Here is a 20,737-nt window from a genome sequence, read left to right as displayed (position 1 = left end):
CCTTCCTATGCCACTGTTCTACTGTTCACCAAATCAAAAAAATATCAGTGGAGCTTTGTGGGTTGAAGCAATAATATGTTCATTGTTTCTCGTTTTTGTCAGGCACATTTTCCTTTTTTAGGGAGTAAATATGCATGGTGCATATGTTTCTTAGATCTAAGGCTGGTGTTATCACTACCCACAGGAGAACGTAATGTGAATAGTAAGCAGAGGCACAGGAATTTAGGATCATCATATTCTAAGGTGCAGTTATTCTGATGGAATTATCATCCTTACACAAATTATTAGAAGCATGTTGTCCTGGCCCTTGAATTACTTGGAACTCCTTTCAGCATGTTTTTGACCCATTGCTTTTAATTGCCATTAATCCATCGGCAAATGTATTCTGTGTGAGTTTCTTGACAGCCATATCAGTTATGATAAGAGATATTTGAGGGCCACAAATGCCAGGGACGTCGTTCACAGCAGTAACAGGCTGACAAGCCACCCTATTCAAGGAGTGGAACCCACAAGAGCCAACCTACCTAACGCTCAATGAACAGTGACGAACCAGCCTTGATAAAGACACCTTGGGTCGAAACACGTGTCGGCTGACCTCGAGATTATCGGATCAAGAATACAATTTCCTTTATTTGAAAAATCTGAATACAAAGAAACTTTTTTAAAAGAATAAATATTGTTCGTGCAAGATATCTGGGAACACAACTGAGAGATATTTGTGTTTTGTAATACAAATCAGTGTTTTTCCAGTGGCATAAAACATACAGGGCTTCATTAAGACTTGGGACGCTATTCTGGCGTAAATCCACCAGAATACTGGCCAAAAAAATTACTATTACCACCACTTGGTGCAGAGGAATTTCTGCCGGATTACAACTGATGGTAGCGGTGTAATTCCCCATTCATATTGAGTCCATATTGAGTCTATTGTACTAAATGTGGCTTTTTGGCGGAATTACTGCAGCAGAAATTCCGACGATTTCGGCATTGAGTTGGAGGATTTACCTCCAGGATTTTCCTGGAGGCAAATCTTCCACTCCAGGACTGAGATCTTAATTTGGCATAGTGGTAAAGTTGGCAGCAGTGGAGTTACCGCCAACTATACCACTTACTGTCAAACTCGCAATGAGGCCGTCATTTTTCTTTGTGCAGAAGTACGTTTCCAAAGTACTGTGGCACATATTGAAGTCTTGGACTGGTTGATGAGTTTTCTGTATAATCGCATACGACATATTTTATTTTGGCCCATGTGTTTGGAAAAAGTATTGTAAGATTGTTAAAGAATTGCAGTGGCTGGGAAGAGGACATTCCTTTCCAAACTCTCTTCTGCGACGGTAGCTCACAAAGTGGCTTACCTCATTAGTCAGTTGCGCACATGGAAAATAATGTGCGCACAACAGCCAACTGGTTCTGCACATAGAGGAAAATAATTAGAGGGAACATTGCTCCTGACTTATGCCCTTTCTCATAATAAGTCTGCTCCAAAAACATAATTTTTTGTGCAGCTTTTCCTACGACAAGGGCCGTAGCTGTGTCTTTTCCCCCTGACCTCTAATAGCAATGCTTGATCTCCAGCTCCCTATCCCATTAGTAACTCTAACAGGGTGTGTATTGGCTCATTCAGCCTGCCTTCCAAAAGTCCCTTCTGCCTAATCGTGGCCTTTGCACCGTTTCATATATACCTCGCCAGCACTACCCCAGTATCACGTAGTTTCCCCTTCCCAGGCTGCAAGGAAGATTGCATCTCGCCATAAGGTACTGTTGCATTGCCAACATCCCCTTCTCTGGGAGATTACCCCATTCTGTTTCCATCATGATCAGACCACCACGCAACCTCCAAGGTGAAACTAATCAACAGGTTTTCTCTTCCAATTCCCAATAACAAATAATCAATCCTCTTATAATATTGGTGTGGTTCTGAGAGAAATGCATATCCCTCCTTATCCAGATGAGCCTCCCTCCATATGTCGTACCAATAAAATGTCTCCAATCATTCGTCAAACTCAGGATTCTCTCCATGTTTTACTCTAGTAGGCCTTACATTACAGGATCTCCAATTAAGCAAAGGCTCCTTGATCACATTAAAATCACCTCCCAGTATTTTAAAGCCTTCCACCCACTGTTCGATCAATCATAGGCCCTCCATCTGGCCCTGGTTTGGAGCATACAATGATATGATATGATAAGTTATTTATAACGCGCTTAATACCCAGAAGTTTCAAAACGCGGACCCGGGGATCGAATTTGTGTTGCTCTTTGTCGTTTTGCTTCCACGGCGAGCATGTTGCCCCTGAGCTATCCTCCCGAGACAATGATATAATGGTGAACTTCCTATTGTTTATAGTGCCCTCTTCATTAACAATCTCCCATCTAAGGCTTTTCTTAATTGACACCCCCTCAAGTTACAAACTAACTCCCAAGAAAATACTCACCACCTTCTTCTTGCTGCTCTTGGAAATTCAGAATATTTGCCCTATACGTCTGCCACAGACTGCATGCCACAACACACAGGACAGATCTCCTATCTGTCTCGATGTCAAAGCCTCGAATGAGCCTCGCTGGCACGCACCTAAACCAGAGGGTCTCTTAATTCCAGCGGCTTCTTCCTGTCAATGTAGCAGAATTCTCCACATATTTGCCAGGTCTTTCCTTCACATTGCCCTTGGTCCGAGGTAGGTGCTGGACAGCCATGTTCTCAGTGCCCCTGGGTGGTCTGCCGGCAATTTGTTATGAACCAATTACAATCTCTTTAAAATACAATTTTAATATTAATGTATGTTTTCTAAATAAAATAGAATTGCCAGTGACTTGTATGTTTTGTGTTTTGCTTGAATAGGTTTGCACAGAACTGTTGTGTAACAAAACAAGCTCATGTTTGTATTACTCTGAAAATTGTTCAAAAAATATTTTTGCACTCAACACCATGATTAAGACAATATTTTTGCATATGCAGATCATAAGTTCTAATTCTATGTCTTCCCTCTTGTTTGAACTTGTGAACTATTATTTTCAACTGTAACCTATCCTTTTGTTTTCCATTGGTGTTCTAAAGGTGAACGACCTTTTAAATGTCCTTTTGAAGGCTGTGGCAGGTCCTTTACGACGTCCAACATTCGGAAAGTGCACATCAGAACACATACTGGGGAAAGACCATACTACTGTACTGAGCCCGGTTGTGGAAGAGCTTTTGCTAGTGCTACCAATTATAAGAACCATGTGCGAATACATACAGGTAAATTTACTTCAGTTTTGTTTAAAATATATATAGGTTTTGTAGACTTGACAAATATAACAATACAGTTGTACATTTTAATAGAATATACTCAAAGACGGGTTGTCCAACTCTGGACGTCTAGGGCTGGGATCCCGATGGGTTTTCAGGATATCGCTCATTAATATTCATGAAGAAAAATGTGCATATATTTATAATCATTGTATGCAAATGTGTCTCATGAATATGAATGAGGGGGAACTGGAAAACCCAACATGGATGTGGCCCTCAAGGCCTGGAGTTGGACAACCCTGCTCTAAGATAACATTATTGTATATCTTCAGTGCCAATCATGTATGTATTAGCTCAAGTAAAATTCCACAACAGTGCACAAAAAGGCTCTCTCGCATTCTGAGCTCAAGGTGGTCCATCAGAACCAGCAAAACAAATTGCAGTGATCCAAACAGTGCACATGAGAGGCCAATTGAACCACTGATGCAAAATCACCCCGTCCCCAAATACTTCTCCTCGTGTGTTCACACCATTCAGAAATTCACACAACCCAAGAATTGCACGAAGCCCATGTATTGGCCACTGATCAATACAGATCCAGAAAGGTCAAAGAATTTTCATAGCTATTCATGCTGGCAATATTGGCATATGTAAATTCCTAATTTGCCTGCAGCACCATCACATCTAAAGTGAAACAAGCCTGAATAACTATATTTTTAGGATGCCCACTCTTGGTGCAGACCAGTACAGGGCACTCTTAACCGTACCATTCTTGACTAAGCTATAAGACAATACATCTACCAAACAGCAAGACACAAAGAAGATACCACCTAATGGTGATTTGGAAATCCAGCTTCTATCCAAGGAAATGCTGATTCAGGACATATTTTCCCAATAACCATCAGAACCTCTCTTTTTTTGCTTTTAACTCCTTTTAGGTTTTTCAGTATTAGGATTTCTGATTTGGCTACATTTATTTCAAGCACATTTATTTCAGTGTATTTCTTTAAGGCATTCAGCTTTCTTTGTAAGCCAATCAGAGTCATATCAAGCAGGACAATGTCATCTGCATACAGTATCCAACTGATATGTGATCCATTCAATGTAGGTGGGAATGATTTTACTCCTTCCAGTGCATTGCCAACCTCAGCAATATAGAAATTAAATGTTGCTCCTAGGGGGCACGCTTGTTTTACACCCCGTGCTATTTTTATTGGTAAAGAGATGTCCTTCCCTATCCAATCTGATCTGTATTTTTGTATCTGAGGCGAGTTCTTTTATTGCTGATAACAAGCTGTGGAGGCATCCGCAACTTTTACCATAATAGTTCACGGTCAACACCATTGAATGCGTGTGCAAGATCTATGATCGCTAGATAGACTTTGTGGACTTTTCAAATTGCTTCCATTTTCAAGAGATTGAGGATGAACAAATTCAATCCACACCCAACTCCTCTGACAAAACCCGTTTGTCTCAAATCAAAAGCGCTATTCTTTCTAATCCATGATGATAGTTGTGCCAGAAGCAGGGTTGCAAATATGTTGCCTAGCACATCTAAAAGCGCTATTGGTTGATAGTTCGATGGTTCAGTTCTGCAGCCCTTTTTAAAAATCGCCACAATTATTGCGAGTTTCCAGGAAGCAGGTATTTTTCACTCTTTTATTATGTTTTGAAATAATATAGCACAAAACTCTGTCCATTCTTCCGGATTGCTTTTTGAAATTTGGTTAGACAATCCATCTGCGGCCCTTGAGGTACTAATCTTTTGGATAGACCTCCAGATGTCCTCTTGCTCCATTTTGAGGTCCCAATGATGATTTGTATTGAGTTGCGGGCCTTTGGTCCCTCCAGGTTTTGCAAATAAATTGGTATAGTGATTAATCCAGTGATCTTCAGATACCATACTCGTTAAGGCCGCCTTCTGTGGGATTTCCAGCTCATTTAGCATAGCCCAGAACCCTCTTGAATTTCTCTGGGACATGGAGGCCAGTATGGCTTCAGCATCTCTTTGTTCCATAATCACCTTGTGTGACATTAGCCAGTTTTTGTATTGTGTCCTGAGATTTCTTTTCAGCTCACTTTGAGTAGCTCCAGATTGTTTGTTAATATTTCTCAGCCCTTTCCGGTTATCCATTTTTTGTTTGTGTGCAATTTGTGGGTCATATTCGTGTTTCCTATAATGGTTTTTTCAGACCCGATTGCTTGACTCTATATATTGCCATGAATTGCTGATATTCAATCACGTCTTTCTTAGGACATCCCACATTCGTTCTAATTTCATTCGCTAAATAGATTGTCGCTGTTATTCAATAGAAGGCGGTTACACCCTGGTTCAAGACTTCTTGTCTCCATTTTTCTTTTAGCAGTTAACTTTCTTGATTCCACAATAGAGTCACCAGGTTATGATCACTTTGTTTTGTCTTGATCACATTTAACTCAGTGAACTTTTGGCCATTGATTCCGATATGAAGAAGTAGTCTAAAATGGACTTTTGACTACCTCTTTCCCAGGTTTCTGTCGGTGGGTTATCGCCACAGGTATTGCCATTCAATAAATACATATTTCAGGCATCCATTTCTTCCAGCCAGATTTTTTTTAATTTCTCCTTCCCAGGTGATCCTTGATTCTTTTTTGTTGATTGAGTTGTTAACTCAATTAATTGAATATTCAAATCCCCACACAATACTATATTGGGATTTGTAGAGTTAATCAGTATAGTGTCAATGTGGTCGCAAATTTCATCTATGAATTTTTGTCTACCTGCAGCCTGGTGGTTCCAATACACATTAAAAATGTGTACCGTTTTTAAAAATTTTTTTTTTTGAATTTGCCTCTAGAATTACCATTTGTATATATGGTGAGAGGTTGAGCCAGGTTTTTTTTACGAAACACACTTTTATGGTTTACCAGGATCAGTTGTCCGGACATTGGCCTTCCTTTACTTTGTTGTATCGGTGGATTTAGTGCTATCTCAAATCCATCAATACATGGGATTTTCGCCAGCCATGTCTCTTGTAGGCAAATAATATCACAGGCCCTTAACTCTTTAGACGGTGTATTCAATAAATGAGTAAACCCTCTGGTGTTCCAGGAGACGAGTACTACCTCTTTTTGCAACTCTTGGCATTAACTTCTCATATTATCGTTTATTGTCTTCGCTACCCAAGACCAAATTTCAACTTCTTCTTTTCTTGGGCTCAACTTCTCAGCGCTGCAAGCCTCCTTTGATTTTCCATTAGAGTTCTGCACCGTGATTTTTATTTTTTTTATTTTCATCTCGGTGCAGAGTGCCACTTACGCCACCAATTCCTCCCTAAGTTCCACACCATCCTCTTCTCTGCCTTGATTGTGTCTTTCTAGGGTATTTTGGGCTATATCAATGTTTCGTTTTCCAGGAGCGTCTACTTGGATTTTTAGAGCAGGCCTCAGCTCTCGGACTCTGGAGTCCTTCAAGAGTTGATCTACTTCATCCACTTGGAATCCTGCATCTAATAGCTGTCGCTCACACATCATTATAAGCTACACAGTCTTTATGGAGTCAATATGCAGCAGCACTCTATCAAGATTATCTTCTTCTATGAATTCCACTCGCTTTAACTCCTTAGATTTTAATGATCTCAATGCTGCAATGTAATGTAATGAAATAGTTGCATCACATTATATCTATTTAGGGTTAGTTTGTCATTCCTTGGTTCTAGCCGCTCCACAAGGATTCTATATTCTTTGCTTCCTGTTTGCGTCTTATGCAAGTTTTGCAGTTGGCTGTTTTTACTCTTTATCTTTATCTGCTCGCCGTCTTCTATTATCCTCCACTTCAATTCTTCCAGTCTCTTTGGATGTAACTTTTTTGTTGTTCTTTGAATATGAACTCATTCGGTCCAAAGCTGGACTTACTTTTTCCTAAGAGCGACAAGTTATTGGGCCTCTCAAGTTGCTCAATAAGATTATTATTTAAACTTTTTGTCCATCGATCTTCGATTGTGTAGAAGTCTCTTTTTACCTAAATTTGCCTTCTTCTCCATGGAATTAAATCCCAAGTTTTTTTTGGAGATGGAGAGATTACACACACTCTTTTGCTACTCAGACCAGCCACTTCAGGCTTTTCTTGGTCCACCAGTTCAATATCCTCAAAAGATTCAATGGGGTTTATGGACGAGTTGCTTCTGTTCTCATTTTTCTGTTTTTCCTATAGGCTCAGGTTTTCATCTTCCTCATTCTCCTCGACTGAGTTACTGTAAGTCGACATGTTCATCAAATCTTCAATGTTAATCTCGTTTTGTTTTTCTATGGTGATGAACTTTATTTTCTCCTCCCCTTCCATCACAACGTTGTTCTTCACCAGCTTGTTTGACTTTAATCCCTCATCTGGTTTATTATTTGATTTCTGTTCTGCATTATGAATTGTTACGTTTAGAGATTTAATATTTCTAAAGAAGTTGGAGGCATTCCTTGCATTTCTATTCTTTTGTGTAGGCATATTTTTTTTTTTTTTTTTTGCATTTCCCCTGTTTCACTGGTTTTTCGTTCTTCTTACTAGAGGATTCTAATGTATACATTACTTGAGATTTTTCAAATATGCCAAACATTTCCTTCGCTTTTATTGCCAAGTTCGTCTCGAGAGTCTCTGATCGACTCGGCTCAGTAGCTTGCTCGTCCGCATTAGCTGATGTTGAGGGGTCCAACACCAATGTTTGAGGGCTCAAGATTCCATCTTCTTAGAGTACCACTTGCGCCGCCACCACTCTATGGAGATTCGGCTTATCCTCAAGCACATTTCCGGTACTGATCCCATTACAGCTTGCGGGCTTCGCTGTTAGTTCCAATTGCTTTCTTGCAACTTCGGGACTTTGTCTTGTTTCCGCATCCTGCAGACCTCTTTTACTCCCACTCGCTTTCCTGGGCTCAATTGCTTTTACGGGTGTGTTTACAACGGCCACTCTCCTACAGCACAGATCAATGTGTTTGTTGTATCCTTGATGATTAGAGTGACTGTCTTAGTGAATGCAGGGCCTCATAGAATGGTGAGGTGGAGCCTGGAGTGTTGGAGGCTTGGGGGTTCCATAGAGTGACGGTTGGGACTTGGAGTATGGCAGGGAACCAGGACAGATGCTTGTGACCTTCTCTCCTACCTTTCATGATCTGCCTCTATGTAACCAAGAACAATAAAGCCTCTTCTGTTGGTACTTACCCGGGTCAGCCTGGTTCCTGCTCCATGTCATCTCTGATCCAGGCATATCTTGCTACAGAGTAAGATACTACAGTGTTCTATATGTGTCAACGGGTTTTCTGTTATAATGGGCCGTGTCTCTGTGATAACTCGCTCTATATTTACTCTTACAGATTGCAAGTGCTTCACGTGCTACATCTGCCAATAGTTTCTTGTCTTCGCAATTGTTTTTAAGAGCATCTTTCAGAACTGACTTAGAGAGATCTTTCTTGCTCCATATTGCTGTGTTTTGGCTAGACATTTCAATAAAGTTCATTTCCAGCTTGGTAATTTTTGTGTTCATCAGGACTATCACAGTATTCTGATCTCTGTAGTTTTCGTTTAGTTGTTGAAATAGCTTTGTCAATGGAGATACTGCAATCAACTTCGCGGACATCAAGTTTGGTCTCAGCTCATTGATCACTTTTTCAATAATCGCAGGTATGGAGGAATTTCTTTTTCTGTCACTTTGTTGTATATCTTTTATTCCTTGGTGCCTTAATTTAGTGGGTTGAGGTGTTCTAGATTCAATTTCTGAGGTAGACGAGGAGTCTTCGGTTTTAGATGAGCTAACCGGCCTCAGATGATCAGCATCTCTCACAGCAGACTGCTTGCTGACTGATCTCTCATGGATCATTGGATTTTTAAGCCTTTTCTGTGAGTGACAAAATTCACCCTCTGAGCTGTTTTCGATTCTTCTGAGATTTCCTGCATGCCTTGCCCAATCCTGTGTAGTCCTTGTTCAAACGACTTCTTGTCGGATCCACCCTTGAGCCAATCTAAGGCACACACTGGGTCAGCCATTCTCGTGTCCATCCCATTCACTCCATTTCGCTCTCTGTCATTGTTTTGGGGGCGTCGTAGAAAGAGACACCTTGGCATTTAACAACGCCAAGTCTCTAATGAGTTGATCAGCTACAGCAATTGAGTTACAGTGGTTTTTAGTTAGGTGCTCTGACACGCCCTCATATCGGGGCTGCTTCACGCTCAGCACTTCCATCTTATCTTCCGAGCCGGATACTCCACTCAATGGTTCGGTTGTTGCGCCTCCCCAAGGTGTATTTGGACCCGGCAGGCTTCTATTGTCGTCATCAGCTTAAGTCCTTTCACAACATGGTGAAAGTGTCTCGCTTCTCGGTTGTGGGACACCAGGATTCATGTCAAGCATCCTGCTAGCTATTCCTTCAGTGCTCCCAAGCATGTTTAGTCCAGATCTTTCAACTACTCTCCACGCTAGGAGCTTCAGCTGCTGGGTCATATTTACTGAGCTCAGCGTCTGGTTGAATCCTGCTGCTCCCAGTTGCTGCATGTTTGTAGCTGGATCAACATCGACAGGTAAGGCCGCACACGACTTATGCACCTTGTTTCCCTGTTCAGCGGAGAGCGACTCCCCTGCACTGCAGGGCTGATCAAATTGCTCGATAGATCGCTCAGCACACCCCATTTCATTGATCCTAGATGTTAGAGTTTCGTCATTGTTAGAGGACTCTGGCAGTGCAGTGCTTTTTAATTCTATATGTTCCATTGCCATTGCCATTGCCATTGCCGGTGCACATACCGACACGGTTCGTACAAGTCTCGATGTATGGGCATTTGGATACTGTTCCGGATAGCAATCCAGCGAGTCCGCGTGGGAGAAGGCCAGAAAGGGCTAGCTGTGTTGTCGGGCACACTATCAGAATTCAGTGCAGCTATTTGTCCTCCCACCCAGCCCATGACTTTCCCTTTACTTCCTTATCGATTTGGTTCGCAGTGGCGGCCGACACAGTCCTTTTCCTGTCGACTTCCTTTCTCGTGGGGTTCAGGACATGATGCACGGCACTATTGCTCCGTTTCACCTGCACTCCCGTCAGGGGTATACCAGTTCTTTTGTCCATCGTCTTTTGTCCCACACGTCCCACAAGGAACACAAGCAACACTCCTGCCACACACAGCGACGCTCTGTGTCTGGCAGGGTGTTTTTAAGGGTTTGCTCCTTCCGTCAGCAGTTGCAACAGATAAAACACTGCTCCACAACAAAGAACGTCGGAAAACAAAAACGGGCAGCTTCTCCACACAAGAAACACTCTTGCCACACTCCGATCAGTTATAACCCAACCCCTCTTCCTCCCCCCTTTCGGTGAGCATTCACGTTCACCATTCAATACTCTAAATTCCCCCCAACATCGCCTCCCCTGCTCTCACTGACATAATAAATATTTAATTGTGCTTGGTATTACACTTCGTAGGATACCTCACCAGTCCCCATTCCTTCGCACCCAGCATGTTTTTTACAGCCTGTATCAGGGCAGTGAGCTTCTCCATCACATATATTTCATGTGCCTTTCCCACCCATTCTTCATATGTTGGTAAGAAAAAGGCCCATTTCCAATGTATGGAAAGACAAGCCCTCGCTGCTAATACCAAATTCCTCACCATGTGCGTTACACCGCTAAAATCCTCCTCGTCCCCTACAATTCCAAACAATATTAATGGTGGCGTTAATGGCCTATCCACCCCTTCCACCACCTTTGTGCAACACCGCACCTCTTTTCAGTACTCCTGAACGTTCGGGCAGCTCCACCACATATTCCAGTATGACCCTATTTCTTTCTGCCCAGCACCTCCATTACCTCGGATTCACTCCCACATACATTTTGCTAGCTTCTGCGGGGCATATTGCCAGCGATTAAGCAATCTGTAGTTATGCTTCTTTTACTGCATAGACAGTGAGACTTTCCATGTATTGCTACAAATCTGCCTCCAGGCGCAATCAGACAACTCATTATTCAAAACTCACTCCCATCTATAGTTGGCGGACATCATTTCCGTGTTTCTCGCCCCCAATAGAGCGTGATACATGTTATACAGTAATAATCCCTTGGTCCCTACATGTTTGTCCAACACATCTCAAACCTTGTTAAGGGCCTCACCACTTTCCCATCCCATCTTGGGTCACTCAGTACTCGCCGTATTTAAAGGTACATGAAGGGCAATAAAGAATCCAGACCTAGGGCTGCCTGATGCTGAACGCTGGCTATGAATTTCCCATCTTCTACAACTGAACCGCCCTCACTCATCCCCTCTTGTACCATTTCTAGAATCTCAGCGGTTTGTGGATTAAGTACCTAATGGGGGTGACCATATACTGCTCAATCGCGAAATACACATTGTCACGCCTGCCAGTCCCCGCCTCTCCTTCGATGTTGCCCAACAACACAGCCATTACTGGGTGATTATGTATCATTCATGGTATCTGTGCATTGGGCACCCACAGCCATTCCCCCACTGTCACTGGTTTCATCAGCTCATTCTATAATGCTACCCACTGTTTGTCCATATTGTTCCTAATATGAGCTAACAAAACCCTCAGTTGTACTACTTTAAAGTAGGTTTCCATTTGCGGCAGACCAGCACCTCCCTGTTCTTTATTTCGAATTAGAGTGTCATAAGCTATCGTGGCCTTTCCCCGTTGCCACAGGAACCTCTGTATACGCTTTTTGATCACATCGACGAATGACTTTGAAATCTTCACCAGCAACATCCAAAACATAAACAGTAAATGCGGTAAAACATTCATTTTGATAGTATTCAGCTTTCCTCCCCAAGATAGCATGAGCTGTCCCCGTATCTTCTACCAATTTGGTCCATACCTCGGGTAATTAGCCTTGGGTTAACCCGCCACACCGGGCATGTGCTTGCCTCTCTGAGCCACTCCTCTCCGGAGGAGATCTCTCTTTCTTTGCCTCTTTGCCGCCCATTCCCCTCTCTAGGTTCAAAATAGATTGGGTCTTTATCTTCCATGCAAGGCGGCGGAGGGGGGAGGGGGTTATCTCTCATTCTCCTTTCCAAGTTGAGGACGGTGCCTGAATGGGTCAGAAGCCATACCAGCCATTGGTGCATGAAGTGGTAAGTCTTTATACAAGTTAACTCCCAAATAACCAACAAAACTATTAGATGCCTGAGACAAGGGAGGACAACACACATCCGTTATTCAGGAATTGCCTGCCCTCTAAAGGGGGTCACCTCCAGTGGGACCCCGCTTGTCCTGTCCACTAGTGGGTGCTAAGCTTAGCAGGCTCACCTCCCTAGTCCCATAAGGGGTCGCTCACTAGTGGGTGTTAAGCTTAGCAGGCTCACCTCCCTAGTCCCATAAGGGGTCGCTCGCCCTTGGGGAGAGGGGACGCATTCCCTGAATTCGTCAGAGTGACTTTGTTTCTTATGTGTGACATCTCGTTTGAATAAAGCACTTGTCTCTGTACTTTTGACATTTCAGAAAATGCCCTCTTTTTATAGTTTGTAGGAAGGAACAGAGATAGCTCAGTCAGTTAAATGTTTGCCGCCAGTAACTGTGTTCTCCTTGCAGCCTTTCACATGTTTGAATCACAATTTTGGTCACTCAGTTTTCCATACTTCCAAAGATGAAAATGTGAGTAACATTAAGTTAGCATTAAGCTCTATTACTTACAGCACTACAAAAGGGAAAAACAATGTTGGCACGTGTTGTTTAGAAAGCAAGAGAATAAATCCTCTTTAACTTAATGAACATGTTTTAGTAAATACTTCTTTTTTATATTTTCAGTTTGATTAAGAATGTAAATTGGTGCTTTTCAAATCAGCTTTATTCAAAACAAACGTGGTTCTGAAATAAAAGAAAACAATGGCAAAAGCACAGTATTCTGGCGTAAAACCTGGGCAAAGCACCTAGCATATCATGTTGATTCCTGGCATATTAGGGTTTGTCTGACATAAGATAGTTGTACTTGGGCGATCGGCACTGCCGTTGGTAAACAATAGTAAAACTTGAGTTTGTGAGGCTGTGCCTCTTATATGACTGCACATGCATGAGAGTCTTTACCTGCTATCAGATGGCACCGCTTGGTTAAGTGTGGCTGCACTTAAACTATTATAGATGTTTCATGGATGAGTCTATATCTGCCATATAATGGCAGGAACTGGCCTTAAAGGTTGCACTGGAATATGAAGACCTACAATAACTCTGCTTGGTGTGTCCCTTGCATATCGACTGCATCCATGGCATATTGAAGTAGCACTGAAGTTATTATATGGTTGGTAAATAAAATAGCAGGCTCGGAATCCTGTCCCGGATCTGTTGCAGGGTGAGGAGCATGTTGGCGTGCATAGATTTTGTAAAAGCCGAAATGCCCTGTCTCTGTGAGGAGCCCTTCACACAGTCCTGTATGGCCTGCAGATGCTGCACCTGCATCTCCTCCAGGTTTTCAGTGGTGACCTGGCAGTGCTCCATTTCATCCAGCCTCCCCCAGATTGCATCCAGTGAATGCTGCTGTACAGCCGGTGGACTGTGGAGAGGGTCCGGGCTGAGGCAAGAGGACCTGAAGATAGTGTCATCGCAATCAGGTAAACGACACCCATCACTCCCTGTATCCAGCTCCCCCTGGCAATGGAAATGGCTGTTTGCCTCAGGTGACGAGGGGGCTTGAGGGGGAAGATAGGTGGGTGCAGGTGTTGTGCCATGTTTGACACTGGCTGGATGTTGCTTCTCAGGCATCACCATAGGGGCCGGGTTTAGTGTGGTGTTCGCAGCTTCTGGCCGGTGATGCACCTGCAGTTAACTTTGGAGTCCCTCCATCAGGTGTGGTGCCATTTGTGCCATGTGCAAAGCTGGTGGAGGGGCAATAGGCACACTAGTGGGAACTGTGGCTGTCTCACCACTTAGCATGGCCGACATGTTGCTGCTGTGATCTGGCTCTGGTGACTTGCTCCTGCTCTTTCTCCTGCTTTTCCCATGTCTGGCCTGTGCAGTGGTGGCGGTTGGTGCACTGCTAACAATGGAGATCTCCTGGGAAGTGGAGTGCTTCATCAGTCTGAGTTGACTATGTACCTGATGATGAATAATGACATGCTGTCAGTCATCATGCATACTAGTACGTGGGCTAGCGAAACACTCATGCAACATGATGAATGGTCATCCTACACACATTTTGTCTCATCGGCAGGGTCGGCTGCAGGGCAATGGGTACAGCTCAAGCAAGGTAAGAGTAGGGTCTCCTGAGGGTGTACATGGCACATGCAGGGTCTCATAGTTTGTTGGCCTGCCAATATGGCTTGTTGATTTTGTGGCGCAGGGGGTTCACTTTACAATTGGGACTTTCACAGCACACTTTTATTTTTTTATTTGCATTTTTAAAGTGCTCTCACTGCCCGGGGGCATCGAGGCGCTGTTACAGGAATATGTCTCTTAGTTGCATATTTATAACGCGATTAATACCCGGAGGTTTCTAAGTGCGGACCCGGGGATTGAACCTGTGTTGCTTCGTGTCGTCTTGTTTCCAAGGCGAGTACGTTGTCGCTGAGCTATCCTCCCGTGGGTGCTTCTCATGGTTCCATGGCTTCACATGCACATTTCCCCTACGGTGCAGGTGTATTTCTACAGTATCCCGCCTTCCCTTACACATGCATGTGTCACAGTGCCTTTGTACAGTATTCCATGTAGTTGCCCATTCCCTTGTCCATTGGGCCCATCTATTCTCACATGCGATTGCCGAGTACATTCTCATGGGAGAGGGTATTTAAAGATTCGTCAGCATAGCCTTGGCTGCTTCCTCCCCCTTCAGCACTGCTAATGGCCTCTATTCCTTCCATGTGGAGGATGTTGTTGGCCTTTTCTTCCAATGGGGCATGGGCAAGTGGTTCAACTGTGCCGCCTACTGTGGTGGAAAGCTCATGGATGTGTTTGTCAATGAAGCTGCGAACCCTTGCGTTGAGGTTGTTCCATCATTTGCGGCAGTCCTCACAGTCCTGTGGGACAACGCCCACTGCCGCAACCTCATCCCGTTTGCTGGCCCATATGGTAGCCTCCCTTTGGTCAGAGGTCCTCTGCTGTTTGGTGCCATACAGCTCAGCCGCATGAGTGACCACCTCATCCGTCAGCACCTGCAGTTCCTGCTCACTAAAGTTTTGCTTTTGCTACCTTATATCCATCACCTTGCTTTCCCTTTTACCAGAGATGTGTTCCACTTGACTATTGTCTTCAGAAGGCACAAGGAAATGGGAGATTTAGGATGGATTCTGATTTTTAAAGATGGCAGCCACTGGGCTTCCTGTTTCTGTGATGACGCCATTTTGCCTGGCGGTAATTCCACTGGCGGAAATAGCTCTGAGTTGACAGTGGTAACAGTAATTCAATCGATGTTGGGCGGTATTTCTCCCCGAAGTTCATGCACAACAGTAATTCCACCTGACGGTATTACCATTACCACTGATAGTGTGTGCACTGTGATGATTTACTGGATGTTGTCGCTTCTCCCCAAGATGGAGCCCCTTCCCAAGAGGTGAGGCTGCTATCCAATAGTCCCCCTGGGGTGGTATAATGCGCGTGGCTCTCATGGGGAGGAACTCCCCCTCTAGGGATGAATACGACAATCTAAGGTATAGCCTTTGTAACATCAACACACCCTCACACACTCTACCCTCTCTTTCCTTGAATAACCTCTTCTACTCATACGTCCCGGTACCTTTACGCCATCCTTGTGGGCGTTCCCAAACATGGGGATGGTACTGAAACCTTTGGCAGTGATAAACTGAGCTTCTCCAGCATGGGGTCTGGCATGGATTCACATGCTCATGAATATTCTGCGTCGTCAGGCTGGGAATCCTCAGTAAAGAAAAAATCAGTATCAGTTTCGTTTCTGATCTGACTTTCTTAGTAGTAACCAATCACTGGTCTCTGGGTCATACTGCCCCCAGCCAATGACTGCCCTCTCCCCAAGCCCCGCCCCTGGCAGCCATCCTCAGATTTTTACCGCACGTTCAACTGTTGGGAGTCCTGGTGCTTTAGCTCTCGAGCTTTTACTGTGTTTTGCGATTTTTCAAAGAGTTTAATCTCATTTTTCGGTCAATCGAGCCTCAAGCTCCACCGTTTCTACACTCCGATTAACGGGGACCTGTTTCGGAATTTTCTACGCCCCTCAAGGGGGAACTTTCGTCGAGCTACGCTTCTTGAAGGATTCCAGAAGATCTGAGGCCTACCTCGTGGACTTGGCCCAGGACAAGGGAAGCTCGACACCCGGATCCAAAATGTTCAGGAACTGCCCTGGATGCGGATTACAGAATGTTTTCAAGGAGGACGAGCATTCGAGATGTCTCTACTGCCTTCATGAAGACAAAACGCACGTGGAGAAGGACTGTGCGTTTTGCAGGAACATGTCGGAACGGACCATGAAGGATCGGCGTATCCGCCTCACCAACTGGCTGGAAGGAAAGAGCCCAGCAGGTGAGAAGAAGAAGAGTTCCGAGCGGTCTTCTAAGTCCTTTGAGGGCGCTACGGCGACGGGGGCCCAACAGAAGGCAAAGCACCGCAAGTCCGCGGGCACCGGGAGCGCCGAAGGGTCGGGCTCCTTGGCTGCCAGGCAGGGCACATTTCACTGACGCCATCAACCATGAGCCAACGCTCTAGCTCGGGGAAGAGAAAATCCGAGAAGCCCTGGTCGATCTCGAAGACAGCCGAGGGGGAGCGAGGCGCTGACGCTCCCCCCAAGGTGAAGGCCTCACCCAAGGTGGTGAAGGCCCTGATTCACCCGACAAAGGCCTCTATCGAGGGAGTCGTGGCGGCCCTGGCGAAGCCGGTGGAGGCTACGCCAGTGGAGGTGACCTCGGGGCCCAGAGTTTCCCTGCCACCACGGAGGGAATCCTCTTTTCAGCCCATCGATAAGACCCCTGTGAAGACCCCGGTGGAAAATGAGGGGGGGGGGGCGGTGGCCATTACGGACACGGATACAGCCTCTGAGGAGGAGCTGGTTGAAGTCGTGAAAGGCCTCAACAAGAGGTTCGAGGAGGTCCGATCCCACGGGAGGAACCCCGAGGAGGCAGACCAAGAGAGCGACGGTGGCGCCGACGAGGCTCCCGTAGAGGAGGAGCAACCATCGCGCCTGTCACAACCAGTGCCTGAGCCTCAGGACAGCTCGGCGGCCATTTTGATGGCAATCCAAACTTTACGCACAGAGATAAGGACAAGATTGCCCCTCACCCCAACGGACGACCCAGCAAAACCGGGCCTGTCGGGAAGCCCTCCAATCAATCGGAGGAGAGTTCACCCTCCCCCACCTTTCCAGCCCTCATGGCCCGCTCACCCTTCGTCTCCTTCCCCTGATCCTAGGGATGACACGGATACGGCCACGACAGGGACGGATGACGACGGTAGTGACGACGGGATGGGCCTTCCATCACCACCCCCTCGGTCCTCCCCGCCCGACGAAATTGGCTCCTTCCACGCCATGATTGCCAGGGCATCCAAGCTCTTTCAGCTCTGCCCTCAGGAACAGAAGAAGGAAGGTTTCCTCTATCAGCGGCGCGAGGCCAAGAGGAAGACGGTCCTAGCGGTACCATTGATTGACGATATCTGGGAGGAGGGACTGGCTCTCCTGAAGAACCCGTCCACCACACCTGCCAAGAGGGATTGGTTCGAGAAGAAGTACCGGGTCCCCGATTCCGCCCCTTTGTGCCTTCGGACACTGCCAACCCCGGATTCGGTTGTCTCAGAGGCGGCCAAGAAGAAGGCGGCGGGGGCATCATCCTCAACTTCGACCTCCCCACCGGACAGCGAGGGAAAGAAGCTGGACGCCATGGGACGACGAGTCATCTCATCTGCGGCGAGGACAATGAAGGCGGCCAACGCCCTAGCGATTGTGGCCCACTACGACAGGGAGCTGTGGTACAAGATCGCTCCCCTACTGGACTTCCTACTGGACGACAAGAGGTCAGAGGCCCTGGAGAACCTAACGGCGGCCACGGATATCGCTGACACCGGATTCTGCCAGTTGGGCAACTGTGTTTGCCTTCGACGGCAGGGATGGCTCAAGGCAATTGATTTCCGCCAGGACGTGCAAACCAGAGTTTTGGACATGCCCTTCGACGGGAACAACCTGTTTGGAAAAACAGTGGATGAGTCTATTCAGGCCATCAAGACCAACACGGAGACTGCTCGGGCCTTGGGCGTGTTACAGCAACGACGGCCGCCCTTTTGGAACGCCGGAGGCAGACAGGGTGCCTCCAGGGGATCCGGCAGCAGCTCCTTGACGTACCGCCAGGCGGCCTGCTCCTCTTCGCAGGAGGCCTACAGAGGACGCGGCAAGTCAGGAGGACCTCGTCGTCGTCGCCAAGGAGGCCAAGGCGGCAAGGCCACCTCCAAGCAGGACTGAACCGGCCATAGCGTCGGGCCCCCACCGGAGCACCCCGGTGGGAGGCCGGCTGGCGAAGTTAGTCAGCGTGTGGGAGTCCATCTCCACTGACCGTTGGGTGCTGGATGCCCTGGCCCACGGGCACACTCTCAAATTTCAAAGAAAGTGCCCCCGCATTCCTCCTGTGGCCAGGAAGGAAAATCACGTCCCTCAACTGCTGTTAAAAGTAAGGGCGATGATCAAGAAGGGTGCCATCGAGCTCATCCCGAAGAGGCTCCGGAGTATACTCAAGGTACTTCATCAGAAAGAAGACTGGCGGTTGGCGCCCCATCCTGGACCTGCGGCGGCTGAACAAATACATCCAGGCACAAAAGTTCAGGATGGTCACCCTCCAGCATGTGCTGGGACATCTGGAGGAGGGCGACTTCCTATCGTCGCTGGACTTGGAGGATTCTTACTTCCACATCCCCATTCTAAAAGGACACCGAAAGTTTCTCAGATTTGTAGTCCAAGGGCGGCACTACCAATTCAAGGCCCTGCCATTCGGGCTGAAGTCGGCACCCAGGGTGTTTACCAAGTGCCTCGCACCAGTGGCGGGGCGGCTGCGCCTGCGGGGGATCCACGTCTACCCCTATCTGGACAGTTGGCTCATCCGTGCAAGGAAAAGAGAACTCGCCATCGAACACACGGCGGAGACCGTCCGACTTCTCACGGATCTGGGCTTCTCCATCAACTACTCAAAATCTCACCTGGTCCCATCGCAGGTCGCACTGTTTCTGGGAGCCAAGCTCGATACAGTGGCGCGATTGGCCTCGCTGTCGGAGGAGAGGACGAAGGCCATCTTGGGTAAGGTGCAGCGCCTGCTGGCCACGGGCGTGGCCAGGGTGAGATCCATCAAGTCCCTGCTCGGAATGATGTCCTCATGCATCTACCTGGTGCGCCTGTGCAGGCTACTGATGCACCCTCTACAAGAGTTCCTCGACGCCCGTTGGATACAAGCGACGGGCAGCTTCGAAGACAGGATCCTGCTCAACGAGGTTTTCCGCCAAGCGATCCGATGGTGGGGCACCCGCGCGCATCTCGCGGCGGGCAAGGACTTTCAGACCCCGGTACATCGGGAGATGGTGACGACGGATGCCTCCCTGGAGGGATGGGGAGCGCACACCGGAGATCTGCACACGAGAGGCCTTTGGCTCCCGGAGGAGAGGTCACTCCACATCAACATCCTGGAACTCAGAGCAGTGTTCTGGGCCCTCAGGTCTTTTCTCCCGTCCCTCAAGGACAAGGTGGCGAGGATCGTCACCGACAACACCGCCACAATGTTCTACATCCGGAAGCAGGGAGGCACCAGAACCCCAGCCCTGTCCAAGGAGGCCCAGGATCTGTGGCACTGGGCCGTCGCCCAGGGAATGTTTCTGGTGCCCTTCCATCTAGCAGGAACAAAGAAGGTCATCGCCGACTCACTCAGCAGGAAGCTGCGCTCGTGCCACGAGTGGGAGCTGCGTCAGGATCAGGTGGATAGACTTTTCCAACGATGGTGCAAACCCCAGATCGGCCTGTTTGCGACAGCGACGAACTCCAAGTGCCAGAATTTCGCCAGCAAGTTTCGCCAGCCGAGGAGCATGGGCGATGCTTTCTCGTTCCCCTGGGACGGCCTGTTCCTATATGCGTTCCCTCCGTTGCCGTTGCTGCTCCGACTCATCAACCAACTCAAGAGGTCCCGGTGCAGGATGATCCTCGTCGCACCGGCGGGGCCAAGACAGAGCTGGTTCCCGGACCTTCTGGACTTGGCAGCGTCCCCCCCAGTCAGACTGTCGACGGACGCAAATCTTCTCTCCAGAGAAGGAGGCGACATACTCCCTCATGACCCAGAGTCTCTGAACTTGCAGGCCTGGCTCCTGCAGCACTAGAGTTCTGGAGGATACGATATCCCGGTGGACTGCACAGAGGTGCTTGCAAAGGCCAGGGCATCCTCAACTCTAAAGTGCTACGGACACAAGTGGAAGAGGTTCTCTGTCTGGTGCCGTGCACAGAAGATTAACCCTCTTTCGGCACCATTGAAATTTCTGTCGTGGAAAACAGCGTTCCTTGGGGCCACCACCTCCGCACGACGAGTGGGAGAGATTCAGGCCCTATCCTGCAAGCCTTCATACTTGACTTTCCATGAGAAGA

General features: G+C 47.0%; 1 protein-coding gene across 4 annotated transcripts in view; it reads left to right on the top strand.

Annotated features, from left to right (window-relative positions):
- ZNF143 (zinc finger protein 143) overlaps window positions 1-20,737 on the top strand; it is a 1,779,064-nt gene that overhangs the window by 1,384,390 nt on the left and 373,937 nt on the right. For all 4 annotated transcript variants that reach the window (XM_069623666.1, XM_069623668.1, XM_069623669.1 and 1 more), the window contains one exon: window positions 3,053-3,232. In XM_069623666.1, the coding sequence (XP_069479767.1) occupies window positions 3,053-3,232 (180 nt within the window). The remainder of the gene's footprint in view (window positions 1-3,052; window positions 3,233-20,737) is intronic.

The sequence above is a fragment of the Ambystoma mexicanum genome, chromosome 11, assembly GCF_040938575.1.
Source record: "Ambystoma mexicanum isolate Mex_15411 chromosome 11, UKY_AmexF1_1, whole genome shotgun sequence".
Taxonomy (NCBI): domain Eukaryota; kingdom Metazoa; phylum Chordata; class Amphibia; order Caudata; family Ambystomatidae; genus Ambystoma; species Ambystoma mexicanum.
The sequence above is the reverse complement of the archived record's forward strand: the minus strand, read 5'-3'. Positions and strand labels throughout refer to the sequence as shown.